The 16,595-nt window shown below is 41.6% G+C and overlaps 1 protein-coding gene across 2 annotated transcripts in view; it reads right to left on the bottom strand.

Annotated features, from left to right (window-relative positions):
- The window catches only part of PCNX2 (pecanex 2), a 292,353-nt gene that overhangs the window by 34,783 nt on the left and 240,975 nt on the right, over positions 1-16,595 (bottom strand). For both annotated transcript variants that reach the window (XM_017526554.2, XM_017526553.2), the window contains exon 26: positions 6,214-6,467. In XM_017526554.2, coding sequence (XP_017382043.1) covers positions 6,214-6,467 — 254 coding nt within the window. The remainder of the gene's footprint in view (positions 1-6,213; positions 6,468-16,595) is intronic.

The raw sequence follows: 16,595 nt of genomic DNA on the forward strand, positions 1-16,595 counted from the left end.
AAATAAAAATGTGACAGAGGAAATGAAAATCCAAGGCTGATGGGCTTGGATCAGGGTATGCTGCTGCAGTCACTGCCAGCATCACCGCAGTTCCATTATAGCAGAAAAACGCAAGTGGTGCTGGGGGCTGTTGAGGCTGAGGGGCACCCCTGGAACGAGTCAGCACCTGTCATCGTGAAATCATGAGAGGCTAGGGGGCTCGTGGTGTTTGATGCAAGGAGGCAGGCATGTGTGCTCCTGTTAGAAACACTTAACTGATGCTTTTCTCTGTTTATAAAAAACATTCTTTTTGGTGAGAAAGCAGAAAGAAATGAATATTGGGTGGATGGAAACAAAGTCTTCAGTGACTGACGCCTGTAAGTGGAGTGGGCCGAGAAACCCTTTTCTAGGGGAGCTCCCACCCTCCCTCTCTGGCTGTTTCCTCCCTCTGGCTGGGAAATGAAGCCCAGAGCTCAAGGCCTCAGGTTACTGAGGTATCTGGTTTCAAGGTGGTTTTTTTTTTTTTAAGGAGTTTAGCAGGTGAAGAGACAGCCTCTGATTTCCACTAAACAATTGCAAACGCATGACTTAGGCTTTCTGCTGTGAGGACTAAGGACAGCCTGGACTTTGGGGAGGTTCGTCCATGGTTCATGGCTTATGGTCTTCCTTCCTTTGGGCACATCTTCTATTAGACTCCACAGTCCACCTGTCCCAAAAATGAGGAAGTGGAAAAATAAAGTCTGCAGACAATCACTAGAATTCAGTAGCGTGCCTGTTCTCCCCTCCTCTGTAACCCTGCACCCCACGATAACCATGCCAGCCTCAAGAAATCTCTTCAGTATAAAGAGGAAGGAAGAGAGTGAGTGATGAAAGAAGAGGTCAAGGAAGCTGAAAGCAAAGGCAGGAAAGAAAGACGCGCTAATGATGTCCATGTTGCATGTCTGTTCTGATGTTTAGAATGAGATAATGTATATGAGGAGCTTAGCACAGGGCCTGGCCCGTTGACATGTGTGTAAGTGGAAAAAAAAAGTCATGTCTTTGACATCTGTGACTTACCTACCCAGCAAGCAGGATGAGCGTGGGGCTCAGAGGGGATGCAGACACTGGCAGCAGTAGCAGCAGCCCAGGAGAGGTTGAGGCACAGGGGCGAGGGAACGGGGATGGCATTAGGGGACAGGAGACCCGCTGTGTCTGCGGTGGTCACCAGAGTGCACATCTCATAGTCACAAATATGAACTTTGGATCTGGAGGGTTCTCTCTTGTCTCCTTGCTGGCTGGATCATTTACAGACAGTTTAAGTCGTCGGCCCAAAGTTGCAAGCAAAAGAAAGTAATGAAGCCCACGCCCATGGGCACTGCTTCTCGGCTGAACATTGCAAAGGGAAAAAAGAAATTTGGTCTCTCCAAACATCTAGCTCTAGTGAACATCTGGTCTAGTTTTCCCCCAATATGGCCTAATCACATACCAGATAAGAATAACAAACAAAGATTGAAAGACAAAAGTTTATGTTTTCATTCATTGCTAGGAAGGAATTAAAACAACCCCATAGCTGATGAAGTCAGAATAGTTAATGAGGACTTTGAACCCCAGAGGTTAGCACTTCCTCCTGTTGTCTGGCAAAACCCTGCAGTGCTGACTTCAGAACAGAACCCAGCTTGATGTTCAACTTTCTAAATAACAGCACCGACACTTCTCACCGGGAGAAAACAGAACCACCCCACTTTTTGCAAGTCGTACCCTATCTCCATTCCATCTAGGCAGAACTTCTGTCATGGAGACATAGTCAATGAGCACTGTAAAATCCTTCAGAATCTGTCAGGATGAAGTGGATACAGCACTAAGTAAAACTGATAAGTCGGGGTAGTGACTATGAGTTGATGGGGTCAACCTGGACCGTGTTAAAAGCTGGACCCCTCCTGAATAAATTCATGATATCTGGCTCCTCCAGCAGGGATCCTCCTGGTTCCTCATTTCAATTGTAGATCAGCATATTCTTTCAGACAACTCATTCTAGGAAGGGGGGTCTGGCAGGCAGATCAACCTGACGGGTTGCTCACTCCTCATTCTGCAAGGCCAGTGATAAGCGCATCTCCTTTCTAAAAGAGCTGTCCAGAAACAATGGCAGCCAGAACGCCAGGCCTGCACAGAAAGCAGCAGATTCCTTGACTGCGAAGAGGGTTTTAAACACTAATAAACTGCAGGGAGCTGGAGGAGACACGAGGGAAAACCTCAAGTCATCAGGAAGGAAATGATTTCAAATATATTCACACAGGGTGGGGGAACTAACCCAGTTTATTAGGAGATTTAAAAAATTCCCTTTGTAGTAAAGGAATTATTTCAAATTTTCCTCCTTTTCACTTTGCCTTTCCAGTAAGAAAATAATAAAGAGAATGGACTGAACTCTTGAAACTTTAAGCAATTCAGAGCTACGAAGGCAACTGTTTACCTAGCAACTGTGCCAAGGAAGAAAATAGTCTTTTTTCACCCCCAACATGCTGTTTCTTCTGTTCTAATAGCCACTTGGCCCTCCTGAAATTTCCCTTAATTTCAGGAAATTTAGCTGCACCGGGGAATGAGTGCAGGTTCCAAGCCACCCCTTGCTGAAGGGCAGGAAGGCCCTGAGTGCTGTATTTGGAGGTAACCTGGCAGGATAGGCGTGACGGTTCCAAGGTGAATGAGACACAGGAGCACTATGAGGCCCCATCTCTCCAAAAATCTCAGCCCCATCCTGAGTGCTGACTTGGAGTTTAGAAAATTCTTGTTTCTGTGGGCACAGTTATGTCTGTAGTGGCTCCAAAGTCTAGTTGTGTATCAAATCACTTAGGAAACTTATTAAACAATGTAAGTCCTTGGGTCCCAACCCAGGCCCATGGAATTCTAATGTGTAATTATCTAGCTCATGGGGGAGGAAGGGAGTCTGCTCTAGGTTTGCCCTGGCCCTGGCTTGTGAGAGGCACCATGCTAGGTAGCACACCTGTGCACTGCCTGCCTCTCCTAGCCCAGCTGCAACGGCCATTCTGTCTTCACTCTCCTTTCTTAAAAAACAGAGTGAAGGATGTTGTTTTCTCTTAAGCCAACTATTACCCAGCAGGTTCTGGGGGTCCTTCCTGAACCCTCTTCCATTTGGACATGATCCTGGATTTGTCAAACGGCAAATTGTCATCTTAGAAATTATCTAGGGGACTGAGAGCCACATTTCCAGCAGTCAGGAGAAAAGAAAGGTGAGTATCAACTACCAGACCAAGGAAAGAAGGCATCAAAAACTGGTCCAGTCATGGAATCCCCAAGGCCTCTATAAAAGCCAACAGGGTTAGGCCAGGGAGGATGGACCCAGACAGGGCATCTCACTCTCACTGCTCCTCCCTTCTTTCCTAATCATGGTGATCTGCTGGCCCCATGGTGAGGGGTCAGGTCTGTCCACATGTCTGGCTCATGGAAAGACAGGGATGTGGCTCAGTGCTGAGCCCCACTCTGACCACTCATGCCTGCAGCAGGCCACCAAACCCTTGCCTGAATTAGGATCTCTTTTCTCCAGACTGTATGACCCAGACTCCAAACCTATGTTCCCTGGAACCTTTGTTCATTCAGTACAAAAAAACAGATTGGGCCATGTGATATACAGGTCATCAAGCAGAGCTCTGAGGACTCAGGTGTGGCTGCTCTGTTTAGAGAATTGCCATAAAGCGAGGCAGGAAAGGTTGCAGGGGAGGTAACTGCAGGCACGGCCCCGGGTAAGCCAGCTGGTGAGGAAGAGCTGTTGGAACCGAGGTTGGAAGACAAGTTGTGGGCATATGGGAGGGAGATAAGAGTCCCTGCAGGAGGAGCGAGCAGTGTGTAAGTGTGTAGGTCAGGGGGCACAGGTAGTGTGTGCATAGTGTGTACACAAAACAGTGAGAGATGGGGGAAGGGGAGTGGGAAACACAGCTGGTAGCAACAGTGGAGGTCTCTTGGTAGCAGATGAAAGAGTCTAGCCTAATTCGTGAGGCAACAGGAAGATGTCAACTCCGGGACTTATCTACCTGGGCTGTCTACACCCACACGACTTGTCCTTGCTGTCCCCTTCCAGCCACTTGATTCATGGGCCTGTGAGTCTTCTTGCTGAGTCAGCTCCTGGATCTAGCTGTTCCTGCAACCACCCTGTCCTGCCTCCTGAAAACTAAAGGAAATACTCAAGGGACACTTTCCTTGTCGAGGGATATAACAGAGATGGCTGGTAACCATTTATCATCTGTTTTCTCCTTCTTCCGTGAACATACGATTTCATTCTGGGCTCATGGCTGCCCAAAATACACTTTCCAGACCCTCTTCCAGGTGGCATGTGACAATGTTCTGGCTGATGGGATACAGCAGGAAGATATTGTGGCAACGTCCTAGAACCTCTTTAATGGGCAGCTGCTGCATACCCTTGGTCTTCATTTTCTGTGTCCTTTCCTCTATCCCTTTAAGCCTGTAACTTAAATTGTGGAACTCAAATTCTGGAAGCGACCATACCAACCATCATCAAAGTCTGAGAGGCATAAGCTTCTAACATGCATGCCACTCTTATTTCATGGCCCACTGCCAAATCTAACACAACTGGTATATTGAGTTGGCTTAGAGTTTAGAAATAGAAGGTAGGTTATAACTCCCTGATTTGCTTCCCAAATCTTCCCCAATTTAAGTTGGACACAACATGTGTAGTTCTGTATGAAATCTGAATATAATGTTTTGCATCTCTAGCACACACAAAGATGGTGAGCACAAACTGCTAAATCTATTGTGAATATTCTGCCAGAGGAAAGGGTTTTGCAAACATTTTGTGTTGCAATCACCTAAAGGGATGAGATCTAACAGTTGTTTACCCTTCTGACTTTCACAGGCTATTTTCTATTTCCATTTAGCTTCAGCAGCTATTAAGGATGTCAGGAATCCCCAATAGCTATTCCAAACTTTTTTATTTTTTTAAGACAGGGTCTTGCTCTGTCACCCAGGCTGGAGTGCAGTAGTGCAATCACAGCTCACTGCATCCTCAAATTCCTGGGCTCACGCAATTCTCCTGCCTCAGCCTCCTGAGAAGCTGGGACTACAAGTGTGCACCCCATATCTAGCTAATTTTTAGATTTTTTTTGTAGAGATGGGGTCTTGCTATGTTGCCTAGGCTGGTCTTAAACTCCTGGGCTCAAACAATCCTCTGCCTTGGCCTTCCATAGCTCTGGGATTATAGGCACGAGCCACCATGCCTGGCTTTATTCCAAATTTCTCAATGCTCTTTGCTTGTTAGCTAGTTAAAACTTTAGGTGCCATGTTATCTTTTCGTTCTGGGTTTCCTCATTTCTGCTGGACCTCCTGCCTCAGCACGCTGGCAGGGAGCCTTGTGGTCTCTGATGAATCATGAACTCTTTTATTCACTCACATAAAGCAAAGCCCTCTAGGATTTTTCCAAAAGCAATGGTTCCCCAGATGGCTGGGTTTCCAATTCAGAAGCCAAGCTTTCTCTTTTTGAACAGCATTAAAATATGACCTTTCTGTGGGCCATCCAGGACTTCCACCATGCCAAGTCCCCCCAGATCTCCTGCATAAGACCCACAGAGAAGATTTCCTCCACCACACAGCCCTCGCCTGCCCCTTCCCCTTTCAGAAAACAGCTCAGCATTGATGAGCACGACACATCCTCAGTCAAGTCCTACACTTGTTTTCCAGGAGACTCACTCCAAACTGCCATGATTTCTGAGGTTGAATACAGATTGGGCAGACGTAGGCACCGAGCAACTGAAAAAATATGTGATTGGTCTCCATGTGAACCATAGGAGAAAAGGCTGTCACAACCAATTCTGACTGGATGATTTAGCCACATTTTGAGTACTCCTTATGAGCTTAAAATACAATTCTGGTTCTCAAGTGGAAACTTTGCAGAGCACCTAATTTGACACTTATAACTCAAACGTGGAGGCTTAGTAATATTTCTAGGATATTTAAATTTGTCATCATCATCAGGACAAACAAATCATGCTGTGGTAGAAGAGACAAAGAAGACCTAGGTAAGAAAACGGTATGACCCAGGGCACAAACCTCAGGTTAAAGCAAAACCATCTGAGAGTTTTTCCAAAAGCAATGGTTCCCCAGATGGCTGGGTTTCCAATTCAGAAGCCAAGGATGAGAGGCTTCAAAATGTAGCTTTTGGCAGAGCTCTTTCGAGGCTTCCTGTGCCATCCTACCACTCTGTCTTAGACAGGTGTCCGGAAAACAGAGCAATACCTTGATGTAGTAGCGGATGAGGATCCTTCGGAGGTCAAACACTTGCAGCATGGTGGCCGCGTTGTTGTCCAGGATGCTGTAGCCCTCCAGGATGTACTGGGTCCGCGTGATTTCCCAGGTGAGCCAGCGGAGGTGAAAGGCAGCATTACAGGACAGCAGGTGGGGCAAGTGGCCCGGTTTGCAGCAGCAGCAGCCTCTGTCCTCCTCGTCACTCTCCATGATGGCTTCCACCTCTCTCTGCTGGCAGTAGGTTCCTGGCAGAGCACAAACACGATGAAGGTTTGATGAGAAGGCATGCTAGAATGTTCGCTTCAATGGATTTCCCCATGCCTTCATCAGAGGGGAAGAGGCTGAAGGGAGTTGAAGAATTGGGAAATTCGTTTATTCTCAAATAAGTCCCCAAAAGAAGTCACAATTCTCATAATCATGAACTCTTTTATTCACTCACATTCATTCTGAGTCTCTGTAGAAAATATACTTAAAACATTTAAAAATGTTTATGGAGACATGAGCTAAATGTCAGTGCAGAAGAACATCATTTCAGTGGGAGGCAGTAGACAAACAGGTTTTGAAAAAGGTAGTACAGACTAACTACTTGACTTTAGTCCATTTATTTAGCTGGTCCAAGCTTGATTCCTCATCTGTAAAACAGGCCAATGTAAGGATGAAATCAAATGGCATATGCAAAGTGGTTAGTCACCACGAAAAAATGGTAGTTGTTCCAATTACTTTTATTAGATTGTGAGCTAAGGGCAGTGCCTGGCATGTAAAAATTCAGTAAACACACAAATAAATAAACAAACAGATGAGCTACTGAATAAGTTAATGTATTCACCAAATACTGAGTGCGCCCAATGCACTGTGAATACGGCAATGAAAAAAATACATAAAATCCCTGTCGTTGTATAACTTATCTGATCTTAACCTAAACTGATAAAAGTTTAGGTTAAAGAAGACAGACAAACAAATAATAATAAAGCAAAAAAGGCCTAGAATGACAGGGTGGGAATAGCTATTCTAAATAAGGGATCGGAGAGGTCCTCCCTGGGATGTCTGAGTAGAGAACTGAAGGAGGTCGGGGGGAACTTAGTGCAGATGACTGAGAGAAGGGTAATCCAGGCAGGCAGAAGACCAAGACCAAGGCTTTGGGGTGGGAACATGCTTATTATATGTTCCCAGAGCAGCAAGAAAGTCTATAGCGGAGTGCACAAGTGGGAAAGTGGTAGATGAAGCAGAGAGGCAGTTAGGGGCAGATCCTACTTAGAATGAGTTAGAGGAACACTTGGATGGCTTTAGCTTAAAAGAAATGTGGCATGACTTATGTCTTAGGAGGACCATTCTGGCTTGCTGCCCAGAGAAAGGACTGTCGAGGGAACAAGAGTGGGAGCCAGGGCATCAATTGTGAAGCTGTTAGTTAACCCAGATGGGAGGGAATGATGGCTTTGACCTGGGTGGTTGGAGGAAGGGGTGAGAAATGATTAGATTCTAGATACATCTGAAAGCAGTCTGATGAGATTTGTTGATGAATTTAGATATGGGATATTGAAAAGATGAGAAAAGAATGATGCTAAGGTTTCTGTCCTAAGCGGGATGAAGAATGAAATTACTGTTTACAGAGGAGAGGAAGGTTGCAGGAGGGCCAGCCTTTGGGTGGGAGTAGAGGGAAGATCAGGGATTTACTCTTACATATGTTAAGTTTTAAGTGCCTAATATATCAAAATGGAGATGTCGGGGAGGCAGCTGGCTTAAGGAATCTGGAGCTCAGGGGACAAGCCCTGGCTGGAGATTTATAAAATCTAGAAGAATTATTAGCATGTAGGGGCTATTTCAAATAACCTATATGCTAATAAGAGAGTGTACGGAGCATGGAGAAGAGGTCTGAGAAGTAAAATCTGAGCATTGTAACATTTAAAGCTTGGACAGCTGAAGAAATCCCAATAAAGTGATGGAGCAGAAATGGCAAGTGAAACAGAAAGAAAACCAGGAAGTCCCAAAAGACAAGTGAAAAAAGAGTTTAAAGGAAGAGGGAACGTCAGTTACATCAAATGATGCTTGCAGGTTAAATTACATGAAGAATGAACTGTTAGATTTGGCAATATGGAAGTGTATGGTGATCTTTGCAAGAGAGGCTGTGGTGGAAAGGTCGGGGAGGGGTAGTAAGATGAGAGTGAATTCAAGAAATAATGGGAAGGGAAAAAGCAGAGACAGTGAATGTAGGCAACAATTTCTAGAAGTTTAAACAATCTTTTTGACTTGTCTATCTTTCTTGGCACCTTCTTGCACAGGCTAGGATCTCCTGTATGCTGCTGACTAGAAGTGGTGAAATTTGGCATCCTTGATTTTTCCAGAGAAGCATCACTTGGTTTCATTAATTTTCCTCTATTGCTTTTCTATTTTCTAGAGAAACCATAGACATCCAACATGTATCTTTAATTTTTTCTTCCTTTTACTTGTTTTGGATTTACCTTCATCAGTTTTTTCTAGTATGAGGTGGAAACTGACATCAGGGGTCACTAACTTTTTTTCTGTAAAGGGCCAGAGAGTAAATATTTGAAGCTTTGTGGGCCACATATGGTCTCTGTTGCAGCTGCCTCTCTTCCTCCTCCTCCTCCTTCTCTTTCCCTTTCCCTTCCCCTCTTCCTTTCAAAAATGTAAAAGCCATTCTAAGCTCGTGAACCCTAGTTTGCTAAACCCTGGCTTACATCTCAATTTTCAACCTTTCTTCTTTACTTAGATAAACCTTTACAGCTGTACATTTTTCTCTATTCATTGCTTTAGTTGCATCCCACACATTTTTTATATGCTGTTTTGTTTTCATTCAGCTCAGTTATTTTGTGATTAACTTAGTTGTTTCTTTTTTGACTTATGAGTTTAGAAATGTGTTGTTATCTTCCAAATATTTGGGAATTTTTACGATATAAATTTTTGTAAGTTTCAAGTGGAATTCCAGCATTACTGGAGAATGAACATTTATTATTTCAGCCTCTTAAAATTTATTGAGAGTTATTTGATGGCTTAGCATATGGCCTATTTTGGTGAATGTTTCAAGTGCACTTGAAAACATCTGTATTCTGCTGTTGCTACATGAGGCGTTCTGTAAATGTCAATTAGTTTAAAGTGGTTGACAGTATCATTTAAATATTCTAGATACTAATGTTTTCGCATACATTTTCTATCATTTACTGAAGGTATAGTGTTGATGTGTTCAACTATAATTGTGGATTTTTCTGTTTTTACTTTTAATTCAGTTTTTGCTTCTGGTAGTTGTTATTAGGTGTATGCACATTTAGGATCACTATATCTTCTTAATGAATTAAGTCTTTGGTTATCATGAAATATCCTTCTTAAATGTGGTCATACACCTCATCTTGAAGTCTGATATTAATAAAGCTAATCTAGGTTTCCTATAATTAGCGTGTGTAAGGAATATAATTTTCTGCCTTTTTATTTTAAATAGCACGAAACAAAATAGGTTTGAGAGTTCTTTGGACTCTCCAGATCTTTATAGTGAAAAAATCTCTTGTAAACAGCATATAGTTAGGACTTGCTTTTTTATCTAGTCTGATGATCTCCAATTTTTAATTATAGTGATTAATCCTTTTACATGTAATGTGGTTATTTATATGACTGGGTGAAAGTTGACTATTTTGCTATCTTGTTTTTATTTACCCAGCTTTTTAAATTTGCATTCTTTCCAGTCATTCTTTTTTAATCAAGCAACTTTTGGTATTTCTTTTTTATATATTAGAATACTCAATCAGCTTTTTAGCCATACCTCTTTAATTTTTGCAGTTTCTCTAAGAATTATAATGTGTGTGTTTCATCACAAGCTACTATGAATTAATTTCATACACATCCTCCAATGATGTAAGATATTACAATGAAATATTTTTCCTGTCATGTTATTTGTGTTATTGTCATTTTACTTCAACATATAATTTTAACTCAATGATACATTGTCATCATTTTTTGCTTAATCAATTCTAAAAGATTTTAAAAACAAAAATATCTTTGCTCACATATTTGCCATTTCTCACAATCTTCATCCTTTCATGTAGAATCAATTTTTCCTCTAATGTTGTTTTTTAGCCTGAAGAACTCCTTTTGATGTTTCCTATAATGCATGTCAGTTGGTAATCATCTTAGCTTTTTTTAATCTGAAAATATTTTAATTTTATCTTTATTCTTGAGGGATATTTTTCCTAGATGTAGAATTACGAGTTGACAGTTCTTTGTTTTTGATTTTTCTTTATGCGCTTAAAAATATTATTCCATTGTTTTCTGGCTTGCATTTTTTTTTGAGAAGTCAGAAATAATTCACACTGTTGATTATCTCTATATAATGTGTTTTTAAACTCTCTCATGATCTTGGTAAGATGACAATTAAAAATTTCACATGTGCTTATAATTGTTCTTTATCTTTAATTTTCAGAAATTTGAATATTATATGTTTAGGTTTGATTTTCTTTGTGTTTATCTTGCTTGGGATGTGTTGAGCTCCTGGGATCTATGGACTGGTATTTTTCATCAATTAAAGAAATTTTGGATAATATGTTCTTAGTTGCTTTTCCACCCCTATTTCACATTTCTCCATTTAGGACTCCAATTACACATATGTTAGAATACTTGCTATTGTGCCACAGGCATTGGGTTTCTGTAAGTTTTCTTTAGTCTTTTCATTATTTGCATCAGACTGGATGGTCTCTATACCCTCTCTACTTACATTCTCCATAAGCTCATTCGTTATGATCATTTTTACCTGTTAGAAATTTTTTCTATTAATTCTAAAATCTTTGAGTGTGTTTCTATTTATAGTTTCATTTTCCTGGTTATGAGTCATTTTTTTCTGCTTCTCTGCATATCTAAAAACTCCTATTATATGTTAGATATCATTGATATTATAATCCTGGAAGTGTGGATTTTTTTGTTTGTTTGTTTTTTTGTTTTTTTTTTTTTTAAAGAGCTGTGTCCTGTCAGTTAATTTATTTGTCCATCAGGTTATCAGATTGATCCTTTTAAAGCTTGTTTTAAATCTTTGGCTGGGAAGGTCCAGAGTAGCCCTTATTCAAGGGTGGTAATATCTCTAATCCTAAAGCCTGGTCGTTTGGGGATCTCAACTGAATTCCTAAGACGTTCAGCAAGGTCTCCTCACTGGCTATTTGGAACTTCTACATTTCTCAGCACTGTGTAGCCTACATAATCTCTATTTATATCTTGTCACTCCAGTTACCATTCTCTGTCAGCCTATGCCTACACAAGAGCAGGTTAATATCCATCTAATCATGAACGGGGTTCTCCATGCAGATTTCTGTAGCTCCTCCGTGCAATTCATTCTGGTCTGGTCTCTGATCTATAAAGTCCAGATACTTCAGCAGATACTCAGATTCTGCCCCACTGGTTCAATAAGACCATAGTGCTTTGTTTGGGCTCCACCTTCTTGTACTATAGACAAGAAAGCACCTCTAGGCAGAAAGTGGAGGCAATTATGAAGCTCACTTTGTATATTTCCTTTCTCTGAATGATCAGAGTCTTGCACTGCCTGTTGTCCAATATCTGAACATTGATTAATATAATTTTTCAGTTTTATAATTACTTATGGTAGTAAGGATATTTCAGTACTGTTTACTCAATCATGGCCAGAAGAATGTCTTTGAAGTTTTCTACTTGTCTTTGGAGACTTAATTGAAACACAAAACATTTTACCTCACCCACCCCCACCCCTATTCTTTATTCACTTTTTCTGGGATCCCATATCATTATTCACAGTGTCTGGTACTTAGAAGGTGCTAACAAAGTTGTTGATGCAATGACTGAACAGAAAATTAAAAAGTTCTTATCCAGATCTCTATATGAGCAGGGACCAACTGAGGAACTCTGTGGCAGTATATCGTATTACCTTACATATGGCGGCAGATAAAGAGAGGCTATGTTTAGACCAAGCTTTTATATAGAGCCCAGGAGTGAGATGACCATAATAAGCCATAGATGGAAAACTACAACCTTCAAATCATAACGCACATACAGAGTTATTAGGATAATAATCTATGAAATAGGAGTCCAAGTCAGGAAGGAGAAGAGCCAAGCAGGTTGCCTACATAAAAAGGAAGACGGTTAAAGGCTGATCGCAAATCTTAGGATTCCATTTGTCTTTCTGCCAGACCTCCTTGCTTCCTTGCTTTGGCTCTTGACTGAAAGCATTCTTTTTTTGTTGTTGCTTTTGTTTTTACATTTTAAGGGTCTCTTAACTCATTCTACAACATAAAACTTTTCTTCCCTCTGGTGAAGATGTACAGAAATGTATACTGGACTATAAACAGTGGGGCATCCAGACAGTAATGACCACCATAACCTGACTGCTCTGTACACTGGGACCCTAGGACTGCAGAACCTAGGCTCCAGTGGGTGTGGGGGTGGGGCCTCACCCCGCCACATGACACACTAACACTGGCTTGCTGTACATTAATAATATAATTTAGGAAGAAATTCTCTTCCAATGGAGGAAAAAAGACAGTTTTCAGAAATAAATTACTTACACAAGGAAGAAGCATAAAGGAAGATTTTCACTTGAAGAGATTAGCAAAACTGGTTAAACAGCAGACCTCAAAAATGTAAGTTTCATTCCAATTTTCCCCTTCCTTATTCTTCCATCAAGTTCTACCATTTATCACATTGAACCGAAAGCCAGGGTTTTTTTTTTTTTTTTCTTCCCTTTTTATTAAACTGGGAGGGCTGGTTGGATGAGTATGTGTGTGAGTCTGTAGTATGTGAATGCATGTACATGTGTGTGTCTGTGTGTACACGAGAAGATGGAGTTTGAATTTCTAGCCATCTAAGTGAAATAGCACAGTAGACTATGAGGAACATGCGGGCGACTCTACACTCGTCAAAGGGCAGTTGAGGAAACAGTTTGCCATGAAGGATGGCTTAGACTTGACAGACACATCATAGCTGCCAACATTTGAAAAGCTTAGTTCAGGTGAGTCTTGGGTAATCTGCTCTTAGGAGTAAAAGAGTCACACTCAAGATTATATTAAAAAAGAATATGAAAATAATGAAACCCACTAATTTTGGAAAATGCACTAACTGTTGTCCAAATGTAAATCAAGGTCCATATTTTCAGGAAGACTCAGAAAGTTCCAAGCATATTCCCTCCAAGGAAATGCTGAAAGTCAACCCACCCACACACTATGACCTTTTGCAGCACTGGCAGAGATGAATGTCAAGTTGGCAAGGTTGTCTCTGTCTGGTATTTCCATCCAAACTGACTCTTGGCATCTCTAATTGTGGCTACGTTTGCATTATCACAGCTTGGTCATACCTACCAATGCCAAGCCTAGCCAGACTTATTTATTCCCACCTAATTTCAAGAAGAAATAAAGTTAATCTAAGAAGGTATACATAGCATGAAAGCAAATGAAGAAATTTAAGTCCAATTGAGAAGTAAGAAAAATACAAATACAGAAATGATGTCAAGGGTCCTAACTGCATTCTAGGATACCCAGTACATTTACCAAAAGTGACCCACAGATGGAAAATGTAAATGGTTGCTTGTGTCTTTAGGGCAAAAACAAACTAATTCCTTGGAAGGATCATAGCTATTTCTGGCAAAGACACCAGAGAGATGATATCCCCAGGATCCTCATAGAGAGCATTGCGCAATATGGTGAACAAAATCCTTCATAACGTTGCACAGTAAGTGCAAGCACAAGGTTTGCCAGGCTGTTTTAATATTTCACAGTGTAGGATGCCAGAATATGGCCAAAGTGCAATAAAGCAAAAGTATTTCTATAGGTAGTCAAAACAAGTCAGCTTTAGGTATGGGGCTCTCTTAGAGGCCTGGCATCAACCAACAGCAGATTTTAGAAACTCTTGAGGACTGGGAGAACTGCATACCTTTCAGGAAATCCCTGAGATGTGTAATTACTGTTTGTGTCTCACCCAAATTAATGTATTGAAACCCTGTCATCTAAGGTGATGGTATTAGAAGTTGGGCCTTTGGGAGGTGATTGGATTATGAGGGTGGGGCCCTCATGAATGAGAGTAGTGCCCTCATGAGAATAGACATGAAAGAGCTTGCTCTCTCTCCGCTGTGTGAGGACATTGCAGAAAGATGGCTGTCTGCAGTCCAGGAAAGGGGCCCTCACCAGACACGAGATCTGCCAGCACCTGATCTTGGACTTCCCAGCCTCCAGAACTGTGAGAAATAAATGTTTGTTGTCTAAGTCACCCAATCTATGGTATATTTGATACAGCAGTCTGAACTAAGGCAATTTCTCTCCATCTAGTTTTGACAATTCTTATGTATTGAGTGGTAGTAAATTTTAATGTATTTTCTCTGAGAGGCACAGGATTGTAGCTAATTTGTGTGGCTGGTAGACACACCTGCCAAAATGGAGGCAAGGTTGGCATTCTCTTGGGAAAGTTGGAAACCAAAGAATGGTTGCCTGAACAGAAGGTTCAGCAACCAAAAATTAAACTAAAAATATTCCTTTCTCTTACATCCCAAAAGGCCTCATGAGAGCCACCATCCTGGCTGAGAGACCTGGGCCAGAGGACAGAACCCATGAAGGGACAGGGGTGGGGACAGTGTGAGAGTGGAAGGGGAAAGCTAGAGTTAGGTCAAACAGGAGACATTTGAGCTGAATTCTGTAGGTAACAGGCAGGCAAAAGAGATTTTCAAGTCCCAAGGAAACAGGAAACATGAGGAAAGCTGTACTTAAGAAAATTCCCCTGAAGCCTCTGGGATTAAGGGGAAGAGACCAATGATGGTGAAACCAGCCACCCACAGTCTTGCTTCAGGAAAAAAGTGATAGGGACCAGAACTAAGGTGCAGGCTGTTTACCAAGAGATAAGAGGAAACATGGAGATAATGGGACTTCAAAGAGACGTTAAACACAGTCTCCTGCAACAGAAAAGCTGCTTTGAAAGAAAAGGTTGGAATGATTTACAACCTTCCAGTGAGAACATTGCTATGAAAGCTGAAATGCATAATACATGTTAAAGACTGGGCTTCTTGGTCCTTCAATTTCCCTTCTTAACTGATATGAGTACTTTGAGAAATAACTTGCAGTTTTTGTTCCAAACAATGGAATTGGATTTTTCAAAAGGAATCTAACTGGATTCACAGAAAGATCCAACATTTCATCAACATGATTACATTTAAAACATTGTAAATGTTTAAAAATATCCTGAATATTTATTTTAGCTGAGTTTTAAAAGGATTATTGCCTTCATTAGCCATTGCAGTATGCCAGGGACTGGGCTGGTGTTTTGCACATACCTAGCAGTGAGGTGACCAAGGGGATGTTAGAGAAGAGAGGAAGCCCAAACCACCTGTAAAATACAATCAGACCCAGACTCACAAAGCGGACATTCTTAGCCATAGGTATAGCTTAGCTTGTGCTTTCCAAACTGCAGATGAGACTTACAGGCAGAAACATCGGGATACATGTATTGGCTTATTACAAAATGTATTTCCTTCTGTGGTCACGTAAGATTATTCCTTAATTGATCCAGGCTATGAAAAGGAGGAGGTCATCAGATAAGGCCATTACTGAGCTCTGAGCAGTTCACTTCCACAGCCCAGAGTGTACATCACAGGCTGGGAGTGCCAGATGTGTGAGACAGGGCTCAGCTTCAGCGAGGTTCCTTGGTAGCCCCTTCTAATATCCTCCTGCATGTATAGTGGTAGAGATATTAACAGGACGAGGGTCCCCACAACATTTTTCTTAAAGCTGGAATTCTAAACTTGTGTTGCCTGTTGCCAGCTGGTTACATCAAGGGCTGCTGTATGACCAAATGAAATAATGTCAAAAAAAGGCTTTAAAAAGTTTTTGAATGATGGTTATTTTTAAGAAGATCACTGCCCTCCTTCCCTGTCCCACAGACTTCTCCTGCAGCTCATGTCATGGCAGGGAGGAACTTTCTCAGCTCCTCTTCTACCCACACTCATTCTCCGGAGGTAGCAGCTTAGAACATAAGCTTAAAGGAACATTCAGGTCATCTCTATTCCCAGTCTTCTGCTCTTAGAGGACATCTCTGTATTTGTTAGACCTCACCATATTTAATTTATGGAAAGAAAGAATTGTTGTAAGAATTTTATATTTCAGGCTGCACATGGTGGCTCACATCTGTAATCCCAGCACTTTGGGAGGCCAAGGTGGGTGGATCACCTGAGGTCAGCAGTTCAAGACCAGCCTGGCCAAGACGGCAAAACCCCATCTCTACTAAAAATATGAAAATGAGCCAGATATGGTGGTGCACATCTGTAGTCCCAGCTATTTGGGAGGCTGAGACAGAAGAATCGCTTGAACTCAGGAGCTAAGATGGTGTCACTGCATTCCAGCCTGGGCAACACAGCAAGATTGCATCTCTACAAAAAA

Source organism: Cebus imitator, unplaced genomic scaffold (genome assembly GCF_001604975.1).
Source record: "Cebus imitator isolate Cc_AM_T3 unplaced genomic scaffold, Cebus_imitator-1.0 Scaffold42, whole genome shotgun sequence".
Classification (NCBI taxonomy): domain Eukaryota; kingdom Metazoa; phylum Chordata; class Mammalia; order Primates; family Cebidae; genus Cebus; species Cebus imitator.